Below are 19,273 nucleotides of genomic sequence, written 5' to 3' on the forward strand. Positions count from 1 at the left end.
TGCCATCCCGGGGTCGCGAGATTTGCACAGTACAGTAGGGTCACCTTAGTTCGTCACGAAACACTTACAAACACACTACCTAGACCAGCGAACAGAACGATGACCATCTTTACAACCTGAGCTATCAACATAGAAGTCTTAGTTTCCAGGTGCTCCAAAATCAGGTGGACCTCGACACAACTTACCAGGAGCAACCATGATCTCATGCCGCTTGCTACGTATTCGTAGGAAGGTCAAATCGTTTGAGGGATCCAAATCACGAACAGCTGAACGGGCTTTCGCTGTAAGTTGTTGGATAAGTCCACAATACTGTACTGTTGTACTGTTGTCCATGGTGGAGCGGATGGCAATACCTGTGAAAATACAGAAGCCATGCATCTGTGAGAATCGATAGTGTGACAATAAAATCAAGTCAATAAAAACGTAAAACACTGAAGTTTACGATCGCGCACTAAAATACAAAGAGGACTCTCAGATATCCGGTCCTTTGGAGAGTGTATTACATGACTGTACCACTGCGGTATTGAGAAAAGTGGCGGCAAGGGGCAGCACCAGCGAAAACTTACGAACAGCTCACTGTAAACCCTAAGATGATCAGAGGCGCCAGAATAAACGGTACGAGGCATATCCACAAGTTTCAAAGGCGATAATATATCCACAAAGTCACAGATCCTCTTCTTTTCGAGGAAAGCTGTTGGCTGGCGATATGCGTGATTACGTTCAAGTGTCATGGTTGTACGTGGTGCTGACATTTTACGTAACGGGAAGATACGACAGATACACACCAAACCTGCTCGAATTGGCATTCCGCGTGCCAGTATTACGAGTCAGAATATCAGGGGTCATGGTAACCGTGTTAGATAGATCGATTTTTATACCGAGAACAGGGTGTCTGACACCGCCCACTGGTCTTGATCAAATTATCGACTCCCCTGTTGTGTCGTGTATTCTGTCGATTAACGCCACAATGTTTTTAACTTGAAGCTGACGAATTTTTCCGCATGCTCACATGTGCAGACATGTACACGCACCGTTTTCCCATTAAGCTATAGTTCGACAGCCGCAGTTTCTCATACTAAATTGGTTGGCAGATAGATGTATGACGGACACTCGCGATCCCCAGGTTAGAGGCTGAAAAAGCCATGGCGACGTGTTCCTTAAAAACTTGGTTAAGGGCCCCAATTGTACTGTTGTGGACGCCCTGTCACTATCCCAGTTCACAAACAACCATCATCATACAACACCGGGTCACCTCACTTACTGTATACGGCAAAGCGAGTACCGAAAACACGCTACTTCCGACGTTTAACTATTTTCACGTATTCCTTCTATTCTGCCCACTCCAGTGCAAGTACTCTCCCTACAGGTCACAATACTAAGACTGTTCGCCTTGCATCATGCCCAAATGCAGCTCCTGCGAGTCCATCTTTAATGATAACATCTAGAAGTCAGAGTTCAAGCCCCAAAATCCGATCTACATTCGTAGACTAAAACAAGCAGGACAACAAGCGGTCCTTCCCAAAGGCTGGAGTCCTTCTGCACTAGCGTCATGAGGATCCAGGACGCGAGTACTGTAACTGAACTGCGTTTCCCCTACTAACTTTCCCTCTTCTGGTGACAGGGGGCTACTGCAACTAGATTAATCAAATCAAATCAGTCATTCAGTTTTAACATCATTTCGGTGCCTAGCTGTCACGCTACTCAAAAGAAGCGTGATGGCTGAAATACTAGCAGGCTGCCCAAGTCCAAAGATGAGCAGCCAAGATGCCGAGGTTGGGTTTGAACGACTGATCTTCCGGTCATTAAGCCCATGCCTTGAATACTGAGCTTCCTCGGCCCTAGGAATATACGCGGTGAAAGCTACACACTGATGGCAATGGCTGATGTAAGTGACACGTAAATCCTGGCGTGACAGGGACATTTGGAAGATTGAGAGTTATGCACTGAACACGACAAGTTCGAAGCATGCTCATCAATTGAGCGCGCGAATGGGATACGCCTGCCAGTGTTTCTATTAGTGTCATGTCTTGCACCTGACCTAAAATCCTCATGTCGTGGTGGTCGGGCTTCTGTGCTACAATGATCCGGCGGGCTCCAATGGTTGGAACTCAGTTCCTAAAGGTTCAACCGTGCCAGGAAGGCCAATAATAAGCAGTCTGACGAAGAACATCGAGAAATCGCATCAAAGGGCAGTCTGAAAGTAGTCTTATTTTTCTCTACGGCAGAAGTGTAAAGGCAGTAAGGTGTCCCCCCTCCAGGGGATCAGCATCTCCATAATCCACAACCCCATTGATACCGATTAGCAGCCATATCTTGCGGCATCTCCAACCAGAATGCTGATCTTATTTTTCTCTACGGCAGAAGTGTAAAGGCAGTAAGGTGTCCCCCCTCCAGGGGATCAGCATCTCCATAATCCACAACCCCATTGATACCGATTAGCAGCCATATCTTGCGGCATCTCCAACCAGAAGGAATGCTGATCACGTAGTCCCCATCCTGAAAGACGAGCAATACCGATAGCACCCAAACGTTCCGTAATCGTATTTATATCCCTCCGCCAAGCCAAGGACTGGCCACATCTCTGCTTCCGTCACTCTGAGGCACGGAAATCAGCGCCCTCTTTGGAAAACGATGGTTCATCATACGCAATACATGGCCTAACGGACGCAGCTTTTAGCGGTGGACACATTCGCCGATGAAAGTCTACACTGCACAACCAAAAACTCGCTTTCTACTTGCCCCGTTACGAATTCGCCGAAACCAACCCAAACGAGCTGTACTTCTGAGATAACGGTTGTCGTACACCTGAAGATATATCAGCTCCGATGCTCAAACGTGCCTACTCTCACAGCCATACAACAAGCCAGTCCGTATTGTAGCCTGACACGTCTGAGATTTAGGGATATACCGCTTTGCCCCCACAGGTGCCTCAAATTGGCAAACGCGACGACAGACTTGCAGATTGGTGCATTGACCTCATCCGTCACACTAACACCAGAACTAATACAAATTCCAAGATAAATAAAACGCCCCACAACTCTCAGTGCCTCTCTCTGGATTATAAGCGGCGTTTTCAGTGACTGCATCTCCAGCAGCATGACCTTTCACTTTATGGACGCAAAGGGCGGGATGACTTTGGTCAGTTCATCCAGAAAAAACACCTGCAATTTCTCTTCCCTTTTGAGGACAAGAACGGTGTCGTCAGAGCATTCCAGATCGAGAGGGTTTCTGGCAGAGGGTATTTTAACACAGGGGTTTTGAAGACCCCGGTTAGCACACTCCCTCGGAGCCCATTTTTAAATATGGGAACTCCCACCGACTTTCCCCAGTTGTCTGGGATAGTCTGCTTTTTCCCAAATGCAGAAAACAGATCAGACTTCACCCGTATCTTTGAACAGTACAGGTGGGAGGTCATCCGGACCAGAAGCTCGGTGGCACTTAAGGGGAGATATACAGTCGTAAACCTCCAAGGTCATAGGAGGTTCCACGTTCACCATCCAGGGTTTTACGTCAGCCACGAGCTCCGGGTAAGTGGCGGCTGGTGGCTACAATAGCTGTTGCTCGAAGTACTCGGTTCAACGGTCAAGGCGTTCTTCTATATACATGATAGATAAAAGATAAAGCGTTCAGCTGTAGCCCCCTTCCGGTGCCTAGCTGCCATGCCACCCGAAGGAAGCACGAGGGCTGGGATACTGCCAGGTTGCCCAAGCCTAGACAGGGGAAGTCGAGTGGCGGAGGTCGGATTCGAACCGCGGACCTTCAGGTTAGTAATCCGCGCTCTAACCACTTCGGCCATCTCGCCCCCCTATATACATGATGGCCACTCTATTCTGATTCCTGGGAGCTTCGATCGTGTGTGGTCCCCGAAGACCGGTCGCATGGACCCATTGAATAATCTCCAGGCATTCTCGGCTTTTTATGCCTTTTTCATTTCCTTGGCTTTCCGTATCTACTAGACTTCAAGGCCAGATCGCACGTTCACTTTCACTTTACGTATGGTAATTCGCCAGGTTATGTTCGACACTGTCTGGAATATTTTTCTGAGACATGAGCAGTGCCATTGATCGGTCTGATGTAGTGCTCGAGTGAACCTGGTAGCAAAGTGCCACAGGCAAAACTCCCAGCACTTTGAAAAGGGGTGGCGACCTCTCTGAGTATGAATTCGCATCTGATAATTGAGCGGTTGGAAGAGGCTGTAAAAAAACGGTCCTGGCTCATTTGTCTAACATCCAGATCTATCAGCCTCTTAGTAGCGAGCGGCCCAGGAAGATGAAGGGAGAGAATTCGAACGAGCGTGGGGTCGAAATCCATCAATGTGCTGCAAAACGAGCGCTAGCCAGTCAATGATTCGCGCCATCGGTAACTGATAACAATGTGATCAATATGAATTCGAGGCCGACTCCCAGTTGGAGAACACAATATGGCCAGAAGGCTTAGGCTATTTCGAAAGTCAGTACTGCAGAAAAACGGCCTGCGGTCAGCACAAAGCTGAAGCAACTGTGTGCCACTGTCCGTACGTACTGAGTCCAACACCTAACTGAGTCTCAGATGCACTAAGCCTGTCTACTTGTTCATCCACATCTTCAACAACTACAACGATATCTGAGCTTCTGGTTCGCTGCAACGGAGTACTCAGGGTATCATAAAACTTGAATTTGACGGCATCAGAACTACATTTAGCTGGGGCGTAAGCAGACACGACAAACAGACCGATCAACCGCCAGCTTGTGAGACTCCTTCACAGACGTTGTCAGACAAACCGCACAGAGGCAACCGTCAACGGGTATCCAGTGAAGATCCTTCCACGCGGTGACAATACCAATCTCCGAACGTTCTGCCGCGGCGGCCTCTGGATCACCAGAGGTGAGCAGCCGGAAGTGAACGGAGGGTGATGGGGCGGTTGGCTCGACCATTGTGCTCGCATCTTGGCTTCCCGTTTCCGATACACAGCACACATCAACGTCGAGTCCCGTATGAGAGCGAGAGCAGCTTGTCCTTCTTGCTTTAGAGTGCGAATGTTGAAGGCGGCCAGATATTGACCAGATTGACTTCGAGAAACTTGAGAATGTTGGCGCCCGATAACCTGCAAGTGTTGCTTGCAAAGCCGATGCAGGGTGAGCGTGGTCACCAGTCATGACTGTTGGGCTTACAAGGAGAGTTGACCATGGGGTGGGGAGAGAGGAAGAAAAAGTATGTGGAAGAGAAGAAAGAGAGTAGCCTGTTTTTGCTTCCCCGCCATGCTATGTGCAGCAAATAAAGCGCCCCAGCTGATGGCACTAGGCGCAAAGCCGATGTGGCATGAGTTTATCTTTACGTGTACAATTCATGGTTGTACGTGGGCTAAGATACTGTCAGGGTGCTTACTCCTAGACAGGACGATTACGGTAATCAACCGAAGCCTCTAGTTCAAAAACTTGACCAGAAGGCAGCGATATTTGGAGGGAAATGTGAGTGCATTTCAATCTTTACGGAACAAGTCGCCATCCGTGTTCAAACCCCCAAACCTGGAGGATCAGGAGACCGCTCGTCAGGCCTCTAATGATTGACCACCCTGGTATGAGAGACTCAGCGAGTGTCGCGCGGACACCCCCGAGTGTAGCTTAATGGGTCGCGGAAGTACACAAGCCGTCACACCACGGTCCAGCCTGTTCGTGACGGATCAAAAACATCACATCAGTAATGCTGAGTTACATCAGTTGGTTTCCGGGTAAGTTTATTATTCATCCATAGATCAGCTGATCACACTCAACAGGTTACGCCAGTGATGTACTTCGTAGAGCCCTCTTGACGCAGCCTTGTGTCTGATGAAGACAACCCAGGGGCGGTCGGTTTATGATTTGGCTGGTAGCAGCTGTCTCCCAGAAGGGGACCCCAGGATGAGACAAAGCAATCCTTAATGACCATGACATATGTAGCTATTTCGCGCAGCCAACGGCAGCCTAGTATCAAATTTATCACCTTCACCGTGTGCCTCCCAACCCGACATACCAGAAAAGTGGTCCAGCTGTAGCCCTCAGACCAGACAAACAGAAACATCCGACTTATTTGGGCATCGCCTCTTACACGTAACTTGCACTACTTTATTCTCTTTCTCCACGGTTAAGGAAGCTGTAGCAGCATTTTAGTGTACGGTTTGAGCTAAAAAAACTTTTATTTCAAGGACGCATTTTAGTGTACGGTTTGAGCTAAAAAAAACTTAGTTTCAAGGACTGAACTTCCATTCCCTTAGCCTCCCGTGTCCGCCAGGTTTCACGGTCGGCACGCTAAGTTTCACTTGACGTCTGAGAATTCGTTCGGCCGGAACACTTCTCTGAAATCCAAGCAGCACCACTGCCATGCCTGATATCCAGCCCCTCAGCGAACCTACTAGCACCGTGTCACAAACGAAAATCCCGGTATTGTTCAAAGATATGGCGATCATGTTCCAGTCAAAAATGACACCCGACATAAAAGTAAATGAAGAGTCTAGAAGTCGGTTCTAATAAACACGTCAAAATTCGGAATTCTCCAGCCAGTCATTAGGCGGATTGTCTGCCCCTACGTGGTCCTGTGAAGCAGGAAAAAGGGACTTCGGACGAGTGTCTGGTCGAAATCGACCGAGGTGCTCCAAAACGAGCGACAGTTAGTGGTTGATCTAAGCCCTCAGTAACTGGCGCCAATATGAAATCTGGGGTCCGTAACTGGTGCACTATTAGTAGTGTGGCCAGACGATTTCGGAAATTGGCACTCATCATTATCAGTTACATCAACACGATATGAGAACACTGTTGCTCCGCCGCCGCACAACCACGTCATTTTATATGAAGGAAACCTAATAATTGAAAGAAAAAACATAGCAGGGAGCGGGACCTATGGCTAGCCTACCGCAAACATTCGGTCCCTACACCTCCAACACTCAGTCAGACAATCTGGACCGAGACTGAGCATGGAGGCCAGTTGCATCGGCTAGCCACCATTTCTAGTTCATCCAGCCAAGCACAGGGAGAGGCCAGAGGACCCTATCCTGGGAGACTAACAGCAGCCAAACTTTTCGTAACATCATTCATTCCCCTCTGATATATCAAATTCTGTCCACCATTAAAAGAAATCGTTCAGCTGTAACATCCTTCCGGTGCCTAGCTGCCATGCAACCCGAAGCACGAGGGCTAAGATACTGCCAGGATACCCAAGCCTGGACAGGGGAAGTGGAGATGCAGAGGTCGGGTCTGAACCATGGAACATGTCAGTAAATCCGTACCCTTACCACTAGGTCATCTTGCTCACACAGTTTCTTCCAAACCAGAATCATGCATGCGATTTTTTGGTCTCGTCTTCACGCGCCTTTGTAAGGCGTCGTAATATAGCGAAGCAGTCTGGTTACAGTGGGAGTCAAATTAATTCCTGTGATTACCACACTTAACGCGGGCGTTCTTTTTGAAAACAGACGCCACTACCGACTCACCCCGGTTATTTAGGACGCAAATAAATTAGACAAAAATCGGCTGAGGGCTTCACGCCTAACTTTGAGATCAGGTGATAGTTCAGTAGGATTATTGGCCCGGTGACGCTTGGGGAACAAAAGACATCCGCCTACTTTCGAAGACGTCGGGATTTCCAAGTTTACTGTCCACGGCAGTGTCCGGCTGAGCAACTGTGGGTGGCAATGAAAATGTTCAACATAAAGATTTACGCGCCGTACTTTCCTAGAGATAGGCTAGCCATCTACGTCGGCGACATTTCGCCCACCAGAGGTATATTTGGACCCGAAGAGCGCATCAGCTGCAACATTTACGTACATCCCGAGTCCCCCCCCCTTACTTCAGCCTTTCGGATCCACCAAGCGTCTCGAACCGCAAAGAGGCATCTTTTCACATGAATGGATGATGATGTACTCTGAAGAAGGAAAATACATGTCCGAGCTTCGATAAGTTTTAGTGTTGCTCGAGATCCAGTGCCCAGGTCTAGTTGGTTGAACAATTCCACAGGCGGAGCCCTCGGTATCTTACAGGGTTGCGGACAGTGTCTTCCAGTAAGAATCAACACCAGAAAAGGTCTTATCTGAAATGGACTTCTGCATGTGGTTCTGCTTCACAACGGAGTCCGAGAACTCATCACTGGCCAGGCGGTGTGCTTGTCTTGCATGCCCCTGAAAAGCGCAACAAGCAGCAGCACGAACGAGTGATACGAATCCACACAGATGTTCCCGAACGAGTGACAGCCAGTAACTAAACCAAACTATTTGGATTGGAGGTTGGCTCGCATGAGAATGAACATCATTAGGCCAAGTAGCTACGGTTGTTTTGGAGGCTGGTACTTCACAGAAAGTCTGTGGTGAGCACATAAATGCAATAAACATTCGCGGTTCCCGTGCTTCTCCACTCCCCTGGACAACCACCCAAGCTTTGCACAGGTACCTCCACCTACGCGGCATCCAGTTTGCCGGTAATCACGACAATATCTGAGCTCTTAGCCCGCCGCAACAGGGTACGCAAACCTTTGTGGAAGCTGTCTTTGAGTGCACCAAACAGATGTGACGGACAGGCAGCGATCGCCGACGCGTTCACCGGACACTCCCAGAGGTTGCCAAACGAACCGCACATAGACCACTGTCAATGGGTTACCACTGTACCGGACCTTCCATCTCGGTGGCCTAAAACAACACCAACCACAGCAAAACCAGAAGCAGCGGCTTCTGGATCACCACAGGTACGCAACGTGCGGGAACCTATAGAGGCCAGTTTATCCACCGTCTCAAGTCCTTATTTCCGATAGAATTCACACATCAACCGAAAGCGAATTCAGCACATTTGCAAGATAAGTCTGTTACTCAGCCTGCTTTAGAGTGCGGCCATCAAAGACTATCAGAACCCGCCGTCAGGGTTTGAATGTCGAATTGTCTGAACATGAAAACCGAGTCAACCGTAGCTACTGTAGGTATCGGTAACGGGAGGAGAGCAGACCTGTCAGTCCTTAACAATGGGCTCGCGGGAATGTCGCTAGAAACGGGTTGAGGAGGGGAAGAGCAAACATGTCAAAGAGGAAGAAAGAAGACGTCTGCTTTTGCTTACCAGTACTGCTGTATGCAGCGAGTAAGAGGCCCGCCTGTTGATACCACACAACGGCTGACAGCGCGCCCAGGTGTAGACAGGACTATTAGAGTCCCCAATCAAAGCCCTTGGCCGAAAGGCCCAAGTACAGGGAAGCGGTGGTTGTCGTAGGGTCATCACAGTAGCCTGCATTCTTCAGGAGCAAGTCGCCACTCATGTTCGTCGTCTGTGTACTCCAGATAGGCAAGCTTCAAATCAGCAACAATTTGAACCCCAGGGTTTTGAAGACCTTCCAGAGTTCGCCTCATTCGCTGACGACAAGATAGGCAAGCTTCAAATCAGCAACAATTTGAACCCCAGGGTTTTGAAGACCTTCCAGAGTTCGCCTCATTAGTTCGCTGACGACAAACCTGACTCCGGCACTTATGAAGACCACCTTTTTGGTGCAGGTCAGGATTCCGGAGCTGATCAAAACAGTGTGTAGGGCGAGATGTCTCAAGCGGTTAGAGCGCGAATTTACTGACCGGAAGATCCGTGGTTAAAACCCGACCTCTGCCTCTCGGCTTCTCCTGTCTAGACTTGGGCAACCTCTCCGGAGAGGATGGGAAAAAAGCCGTCAACTTGCCCCAATTCACGGGATATTTTACGCTGCAGCTCAAGCCAGCACGACGTTAAGATTCACTATTTGTCTGTCGAAGTCGGAGTGAATTATCTCATAGAAAATATTGATCAAACTTCGGTTACCCCTTCGGCGGGCAGCATCTTCATTGCCGACTTCGCAATGGGGCAGTGACCCGGTCGCTCCCGGCCGGATGTTGCTTCGGAACGGTTTCTGGATGGGCGAGTGGAATGAAAAAAACCGAGTCCATCACAAGACGTCGCTTCAATTATAACGGTATGGTCAAAATATGAATAAATACCAAAGCTCACGCTTAAGCTTTTATTACGGACTCACCATCAGAACTCGCAATTATCGCACCCATGACGCCCTTATGGGATAGCAGACGCTTGAAGATCTCCTCAACCTCCGACTGAAAAAAATTACGCAGAAAGTTAGCCGGGGGATATGTATAAATGAGTTTCAAACGCCGAACAACCAACATATGTGGAGAACAAAAAAGGCGGAAGGAATAGTTCGTTGCCTGTTCCCTCGCTCTCCGAACGACGAAACTTAACATTTACCCTTCCTTCTTTTGGAATTCCACGACTCTAACAAAATCCAATTAGCACAGATAAGTGAAATATGGCAAATGCACTAGTGACCAAATAGGTTACACGAGAGAATTGAGAACTTCGGACACCCAGCGAAGGACTTACCATTGAGTTTTTCCCGCCAGTGATGGTAACAAGCCGCCCCTCCGTAGCAACACATAGATACGGTGCAATAAAACAAAAACAACAGACCAGCAACATATCCCCCGCTGATCTGGCAAACGAGAAACCTTTTGTAGGCTCACTGCAATATGTGTGCGTTTCAGGAGGCCGTCAAGATTGTATACAACCGTATACAATTGTGTTGTATTGTAAGGCATTCTGGTGCCATTCTGGTAGAACAACATTGGTAATGAGCCGATAGAAAAAATGTTTCAATACCAATGGGAGCATGAGTGTCTACTTGTACTGGTTGTGCGGTGTGCCTTTTGTAGTCCGCTTAAGTGGAAGGCTGTAAAGCAACTAGAAGTGTATCGATCACTAGCGGCAAACCTAAATTGGTCTCGGAGTGGGGAGTTTTTCAGGGAATTCATCTAGTACGACTACTCGATTCAAGGCTAAGTTTCTCACAGCTTTTGGTATGTGTAGGTGAAACTCAAAAGCCATCGAAAGTCGGTAATTGGTGTGAAACTTCCGGATATCCACTGTCCCGTACGGTGCCTGTCATTTAATTTGACTTATGCAACTATCAGGAGTGTGGAACGTTGCACAGAGCACTTCGGCTAATAAAGTTTCTTTCAGTTTTCCGTCCACGTAGGTTGTCATGAACCACAACTTTCAGGCAGTTACTGCCTTATGGCGCTTGAAGATCATGTATCCAAAAACGATAAATCGTATATCGAAAGCGTTGTAAAGTGCAACAGTCTACAGGGTTCTTAAAAGTGGAGGTAAAGTTTACATAAATTCCAAAGCAGATTCCACTCAAAAGGATGTTTGAATGACTATTAGCTTCATTCTGCTCGTCCGATGTAACAAATTAGATTAGTTTAAACACACGTTCGCCCAACTTGGTTGTTAGCGATGCACGCGTTGCACCGAGGAAAATATCCGGGGATAACTTGATGCACATTGCAATATAGAGTCCGCTGCGAACAGCTATGGATGACCTACACTCCCAAGACTGCACTACTGGGCAGGAGATGTTTAAGTATTCTTCGTCAATGTGTATATAAGTTATCCTTACTCTAGTGAGACATCTTCCCCGTTATTTCGGAACAAGCAAAATTGCCAAATACGTGGCCAATGAAGATCCTGAAACGGCTTCATGCAACTCCATACCTGGACTACTATCCACTGCACCGAGGAAAATATCCGGGGATAACTTGATGCACATTGCAATATAGAGTCCGCTGCGAACAGCTATGGATGACCTACACTCCCAAGACTGCACTACTGGGCAGGAGATGTTTAAGTATTCTTCGTCAATGTGTATATAAGTTATCCTTACTCTAGTGAGACATCTTCCCCGTTATTTCGGAACAAGCAAAATTGCCAAATACGTGGCCAATGAAGATCCTGAAACGGCTTCATGCAACTCCATACCTGGACCTACTATCCACATTTTGTTTTGTCTGCCTCGCAAGCACGCATCATCATCGTGCCAGCGAATACGACCTTTGACCAGCAACAGCTTCCGCGAACCTGTTAAAGGATCGATGTGATTGCACATTGTTGTTTTCCACAATCAACTAGATGTATATAAGGACAGAACTCCGTCAATCGACACACAACACAACTTTCTACAGACAAAACAGTTGGCACACAGACTCACGTGTGCGCAAGGAACAAGGAGGGAGCCAAACTCCACAAGTCCGCGGACAAGTAAGGAACACGTGCAGCGGCTATACCTTCTAACGCCCTAACGGGTTGTCGGCTAAAGTTCGTATTCGTTGGCATGATGTTGATGCGTGATGGCGAGGCAGACAAAAAATGTGGATAGTAGGTGCAGGTGTGGAATTGCTTGATGGAGCAATTATACGGAAGGTTAGCCGTTACATTCCTTAGTCATCACAACCGAATGTGTCACTACTCATCTTGACTGCATATCTTAAGTGTTAGGCATGTAGGTTTCGAGTCACTGAATTTGAATCCTCAACGATACATGGCAGCCTAACACATAGGCCAACGGTGGCCTGTAATTATTTTTACCTACCCTTTCCCGCTCGTTTTACGTAAGCTACTTTCACGCGGCGATGAACTTGAAAAAAAGGCAGGACCAATTTAATCTCGTGCATATCATCGTCAAACCGTTGAAACAACTTAATGTTACGAAAGCTAACTTAATGCTTGTTCAGTTGGTTCCACCCTCAATCCTGTATTATCCGCATTAATGTGGCGATGTTGGGACGTAGTGACTGTTATTGTTATTTGATACAGGCAAAGCTGAAATTGAAAAGGAGGAGGTATCGCAAATGATCTTGCTTTTTTGTTAAGATTTATTCCCTGGGATCAAAGGACTTCAGGGTTCTTCAAACGTGTGTTTTGGATGTTATCAGCTTGGTGAGCAAAATAATCCTTGGGCTCGAATCTGTTCCACCAGAACAGAGGATTAAACCACAGGATGGTGGAAGGGCTTTTGTGAGTAGATTGTCATTTCATTTAAGAATTTTACAGCTCTGTATCCGGCCTTTTGGAGTGTGCGCCCAACCAATATAGCCTGCGGGTCCATGCAGTAATTAAGCGCAATTGCTATGGCTACTGAGTGACTATCAGGTTAGCGGCATAGTACAGTCTTGAAGAGAGCCTGGGTGCATTCAATCGTTTACAAGTAAGACAAAGTCATCGTCATCTCGCGATTGGAACTCTAGTTCTAAAACATGTCCACGTGTGAACACACTTCAGCTTACCAGTATCAACATGCTACGAAATATTTTCACCCCAAATGTCCAACGGGACATGCTTCGCCCGAGCGGTCGACGTCCACATAGGGACACGACTCTGGTTGGTGGCTTGCTTACTGGAGGGCTGCGCTTACCGGACAGGTCAGCAACTAAAGCAACCGCCTTCAGCGCGTGTAGGCACCAACTCTGTGAGTTCATCTGCAAATCATCACTATAAATCGGACAATGCTCATTTTCACAGCAGCAACCAGGATATGGTAATCTGTCCCGCGGACACCAGTGATAAGCAAGGTCGGGTGGTATACCATTGATATCACGAAAGACATCGCTCGTTGATGCAGCTTAAATAAGGAAAGAATGACCTCCATGAGTGTCCTATGGAACAAGAGATGTGAGTTTGCCGCCCTTGGCAGACTTTGCTCTGCCAGCTGCCGATGATGAATGGGAAGCCTACATGGGCAACCCATACACGCACGTTTAACTTGCTTCAGGGATGCGAATGGCTCATGAATACCGGAGACAGGTGCTTGGTCACATAGATCGCCTTTTAGCATTGTTGGGCCACAGAAATGCCGTAAAAGCTAATTTCCCTGACAGGGTGGTTTTGAGCTTGTGTTGTTCGCTCGTTCCGGGGAGGAAACACAAAAGTTCGATTGTTCAAAGTTAGTCACAAGTTGGAACCATTTGAGAACAGCCAACATGCCGCACGGAAACCTCTTGGTTTTGCTTATCGACAGCACAACGCTACTATCCCTACCTTCAGCAGACATAAATGGGTCTACGCAGGGCGCCTAGGCGATTCGACACCGATAATGGTTCAGAGAAATTCACCTTGACCGGTGGAAGAAAACTGGCATCATCATTGTGCTGAATTTTTTACGGTTTGAGTGAGCTTATTGGCTGTCGACTCAGTGCTGTAGATACCTTCGACGAGCCTGATATATGTGTTCAATACGCTGCCTCCCCAGACGGATAGATATAACCAGTGTATGCTGACGAGATCTTGCATTGGACGTGTGCTTTGGTTTTATGATCAGGGGTCTGCAACCTGAGTGCCTAGTTCGGTAAAAAGGGGGACAGCCATATTAACTGGCATTCTTTGGGCAAAGAGATTGTAACATCTTAACAGTGTATCTGAGACCTGAAACAGGCTAGTTGTCACACGAGCACTCGATCGACATTCCGCGCAGCCATCCCGCTCTCAGCTGGTGTATCCCTGATATCAGTGAAAAGTGCCGAGAGAAGACATCTTGTTAGCCGGGTTGACTTGCTGAACAGACTATTCAATTCATTATTTATGCTCAGCTCAATTATTGTAATTATTTTTGGAGTAATTTTTGTTTCTTCAATCCGCGGCTTTCAATAACTCTTGGCCTTGGAGGAAGAATGGGGCTTATCCCCGTTTTCAGAAGAGCACAGTCAACGAATCGAAAGAGCGTCTGGCCCTCATATGCACTGATGGACCCGAGTGCAGACTCATTGTTCCTAGAAATTATGGTCTCTGTTTTCAAAGGCCCAGAAAGTCACTAAACTTACCGAATTTTTCATGACATCTGCTGAGCGTTAGTCAGAACATAACTGGCATACTCGATGACCCGATTTTCCTGCTTTATGACTGCAGTGATATTCCATCCAGTCTGACCATGGATGGGTGGACGGTCAGTTTCTGGGCCGGCATCCGCAATTTGACACGTTCGGAGTTCTTATGCGATTCGCTTGTCCGATCTTACTCCCTATTTTGATACAGTCAGTCGCATAATAGAGCGAAATCACGTTGAAAACATGAACAAACCAAAAGTAGCGTTCTGCTCGTCCCAGATAATAAATTGGAGAGTGCATGGTCCACGACCTTTGTCAGTCTTTCCGGCAGCGAGAAAACCTCTTCTTGAAGCGATTCATGACCAGAAATTGACACCAAGGCCCGATGGAGCTGCGTCACTGCTTTACTTACACACATGCATGCTTCCAAGCTTCGCTTCAATACGGCTTCCAAGTGACCGGTATATCACGAAAGGCTTTACACGATGAAGTCATCCATGAACATGACAACCTTGTGTAGTCCGTCCGCCAAACGAAGCCTCAAGTGCGGGAAATAAGCGGTGCCGTCGACACGCCAAACATTCTGATAAAGAACAGTTATCCTCAGCACCAAGAGGTAACAGTGTAGAAATGTGCAGCATGAGAGGTAACAGGGACCCAGTGCACATACCCGTGCGCTATCAGTGGGACTTTTGCTCGATTCATCAAACTTAGGAAAGAGTATAGAACAATAAATCTCACTAGAACGTCCCACCGCCCTATTTATAAAGACTGCCGGCATAGCACACGCGGTCTTCGCAAGGAAAAACGCGCATGAAAATGTGCTAAGGCGGCAAAGTAACGAGAATGATATTCGAGGGGTGAAATAGGCATTGAAACCCACGGAGAGTCCAACAACTACTTTGAGGGTTACTGCTCGAGGTCATTGAAACAGACTAATCCATTTGTAGCTTTAATGAAGATTAGATTGAGAGAAAGGCGATTAAAGGACAGAACATGTACGACCAGATCATGGGGAAGCCGGATATCTCTCGAGGAAGCCTGACGACATTACCTAGCCTTTGCGCATTACTTTTAATCAGCATTACCTGAAGGTTGCCCCAAGCGTTTGATGCCTGTGAGTGAGAGGCAAGTTCCACAGTTAGGAGCGATCGATATGGCGGGACCGGTGGTACATCGACCAACTTAGTTGCAGATGAAAAACCAGCGACGTGGACAGAAAAAATCAGGAATCTTTTGGACTGTCGATTGTGGCTGAGAGATCGGTGAGCCCTAACAGTTAGACGTGTTTTCTGTGATCTGCCGAGAAAGCAAGGTGGTGTGCTTCAGTGCAAGGGACATGGGTCGCGGCGGTGGATTTTAACGCACCGCGGAAAAAACATGTCCGAGAGCGTGTTATCTACATAATAATGATGTTTATGCTTAACCAGTAGGTGATATATCCTCGGTTACAGCTAAAATGTAGCACAAATAAGGGGATTCGCAGTGATTGCGCAAGAAGTGAAATGTCATTAATATTGGGCAATATTTGATGTAGACTTGACCACGCCTGAACCGGCATGGGAAAGGAGACACATTTACAAGAGTTTACCTTGCGTTGTGGAGGGACATATCAAGCTGTAACGCCGCGTCCTAGTTGCACACCCGAAATTCTTAAACCGCGGTTCGAAAAAGGGAAACTTTAGCATAAAGTTTTAGCATTTGATGGTAATTATTAGGGCCCTCGAGATCTCCGCACGCGGCCGCAGTTTTATCAGGAGTTGTTTAAACGAACTCGGACTCCACTGTGGAGGCGAGATCTGTATTTCAATGACTGTCGATTGCTTGGAGAACTTTCTCTATGAAAATGGTGGGAGAGTTTGTGGAAAAGCTGGTTTCTTCGCGTTTTTTTATGTATTGGATTTGGAAATAATCTCAAAACGACGTTAGCGATAATCACGCTTACAACGTCGCAAACTCAGATCTGAGCGGCCATTCTCGACTCAGATATGAAAATTTTATGGTTGTGGCAACCGTCCCGCCGATCTCAAGGAATCCGTCACAGCTAGTAAGTTTTCTGTCTTTATGATGATCAGCGTACGTTAGATCTGGCTTAAGGCAAGGTTTGAATTCACCGGTATACCCAGGCACCATTATTGCCGTTGGGTGAACCATTGCATTTGTGAGCAGAACAAGCAGACGGCACAATAAGATGGCCACTGTTTTTAAGTCCTTGCACAAATTAAACGGACTGAAACGGTCATGTAGGCAAGGCGTTTGTCTGGGAAATATTAGAGATATGGTGAACTACGGGCAAGCCACCAGGCTGGGTGTGGCAGCCGCGATACCGTCATCGCGACGCTGTACTTCCGTTCGTGGACAGCCCCGTATATGAACATCTTGGTTGAGCCGTTTATGGCTACTACTGTGGCTAAGATATTCTTGGGTTTATCGAAAACTTATCGTGTTTCACTGCTGCCGTTTAAACGGGGAAATCAGATGTCCATGTCTATATTGAGGACTCAAAATAGGACAGTGTCCGAAGGGTTTGCTAGAAAGCACTTTGATGTGAGTGAGAATGTCTTCAGAAATATTAGACGATCGAAAGTTGTCACAATTCCAAACTGCCTCAACGACACTACACCGCTTGGTTTAAAAGCGATGATCGATATTCAGGAATGCGATCGATGCGAACTGGAGTTGGCATGTGAGTAGTGGGGACTTGCCTTGACTAGATTGTGCGCAACCAAGGTTGCACTGAGCTTCCAGAGACATGAGATCAGACATATTCGTTGTTGCTGCGTGTTTGAGTTGACATCAGAATGGAGCTGTTACAACCTGATAAAAAGCGTGGAGTCTTGCAAAACCAGTTGCGTCTGAGGCGTCATATCATGTGTAGTCGGTGAGCCTGTTAGCATTTTTCCCTTCTATCAGTGATGGTAATTATGTTGTCATCTGGTGTACGCTTTGTACCCAGTGTCACACTATCATAATGATGTTTACTCCAACAGGTGGGTGGCGTACCGTCAGGCATGATCAGAACATTACAGTCAGAATAAAACGAGAGTGTATTCATTGCTGCATGTAATGGAACAAGTGTACGATATGGCAAAGTCAAGAGAGGGAAGTTCGCAGTTGCGGGTGTGCTATCAAACTGGGTATAGCCGTGCTATGCCATTACTGCCTTGAAATATTTCGGTTTCTGGACAGCCCCTAACGGACGTCATTTTTGAGATGATTTGGCTTGGACGTGCAATTCTGTGAGGAGGATATTTTTGGTTGGCCGAGGAAATCCTCAGAGGTAGAACAAAGCTTGTGTAAGAACGAAGTTATTTTTTTGATCCGGTTGAAGAGGTAGTGTGAATTTACATCTACCCTAATTTTGTAAGTTTTGATTGTCGTGTGACAAATGATGTCCATGCACGAACCTGTAATGGGGCCCAAGTCTTCACCACTTAGTATTACGACTGACAGGTAAAAACCCCTCTTTGGCCTTAAATTCGCCGCGCTCAATAATGCACATGGTTACCGAATCCCGCTATCAAATCATCCCTCGTTATCACTAATTGGACTGATTAAACAAATAGTAAGTTTATCTTTATGACAGCGAGTCTTGTGGTTCAGTGCGGGCACCGACCAGGAATTTTGGACAAAGGGGGTTATTTAGCAATTGTTGATGTGGCCTCTATAACCTTGTCTGATTGGTTTTTTAAATGATATCGCGGAAGATGTGTACGAGTCGTAATTGATCATGCATTTTTCAGAAACCCTGCGAGTAAAAAACTGAGAAGTGGATTGACCACACATTACGTTTTTATCGATGCAACGAAAAAAAGAGAAAAATTATTTTTAAAGGTGGTTGTGTATTCTTCAGGCGTGAGGTGTTGGCGGGTGGACGACGTATGGGTATGAAGGACCGCCGTTGGTCGTTGGATTAGCCCATTATGTATACTTGGGACATTATATCTAGCCACGAGCATATGCGTGAGACTGAAATTTACTAGAAGTAGCCTCGGCAGGTAAAATCGAGTATAGTTACGAGTATGACGGGCCGTCATTGGCCTTCAAACTGGGCTACTGGGCATAGTTGAAGCCTCATACTCAGCGTCGCACATAGATACGGACCTCGTAATTACGATAAGTAGCCAACTTAGGGGGTATCGACTACAGTTACGGGTAATACGGTCCATCGTTTGCCGTTAGATTAAGATGTCACGCATAGTTGAAGTCCGGTTTCTATCGGCCCGCATAGATACTGATCTGGTGTATAGGTAGCAAGCAGATATGGCAGTGAAGATCGATGTTGAACACTGATGTCATGCTGTCGATGATGACGATATAGGCAGCAGATATAGACGAGAGAGAGAGAGCGCAGTTATGGGTACGACGGGCCATCTTCAGCATTTAAATTAAGACACTGCGCATAGTTGAGGCCTAATAATCAGCGTCGCACATAGGCACTGGCTCAGTAGTTTCAAAAAGTAGTCAATGCAGACAATATCGCGTAGTTATGAATCTGTGGTCCGTCGTTCGCCATTATATTAGGTATGTGTGCATAGTTTGGGCCCCGTATTCATCGGTTCGCATAAATGCCAGCTTGTTGTTTATCGCTAGTGTAGATAAGCGACAAGGCGTACAGTTACACGTACGACAAATTAGGTTGGATTAAGTCACCGG

The 19,273-nt window shown here is 47.0% G+C and overlaps 1 protein-coding gene across 1 annotated transcript in view; it reads right to left on the reverse strand.

Moving 5' to 3' along the window:
• Positions 1–10,234, reverse strand: part of T265_06970 (hypothetical protein) — a gene marked incomplete at both ends in the record, with an annotated part of 21,739 nt that extends 11,505 nt beyond the window's left edge. Inside the window, 3 exons of the mRNA XM_009172376.1 lie at positions 139–353; positions 9,982–10,057; positions 10,209–10,234. Coding sequence (XP_009170640.1) covers positions 139–353; positions 9,982–10,009 — 243 coding nt within the window. The remainder of the gene's footprint in view (positions 1–138; positions 354–9,981; positions 10,058–10,208) is intronic.
• Between the last annotated feature and the right edge of the window lie 9,039 nt (positions 10,235–19,273).

The sequence above is a fragment of the Opisthorchis viverrini genome (genome assembly GCF_000715545.1).
Source record: "Opisthorchis viverrini unplaced genomic scaffold opera_v5_154, whole genome shotgun sequence".
In the NCBI taxonomy this organism is placed as follows: domain Eukaryota; kingdom Metazoa; phylum Platyhelminthes; class Trematoda; order Opisthorchiida; family Opisthorchiidae; genus Opisthorchis; species Opisthorchis viverrini.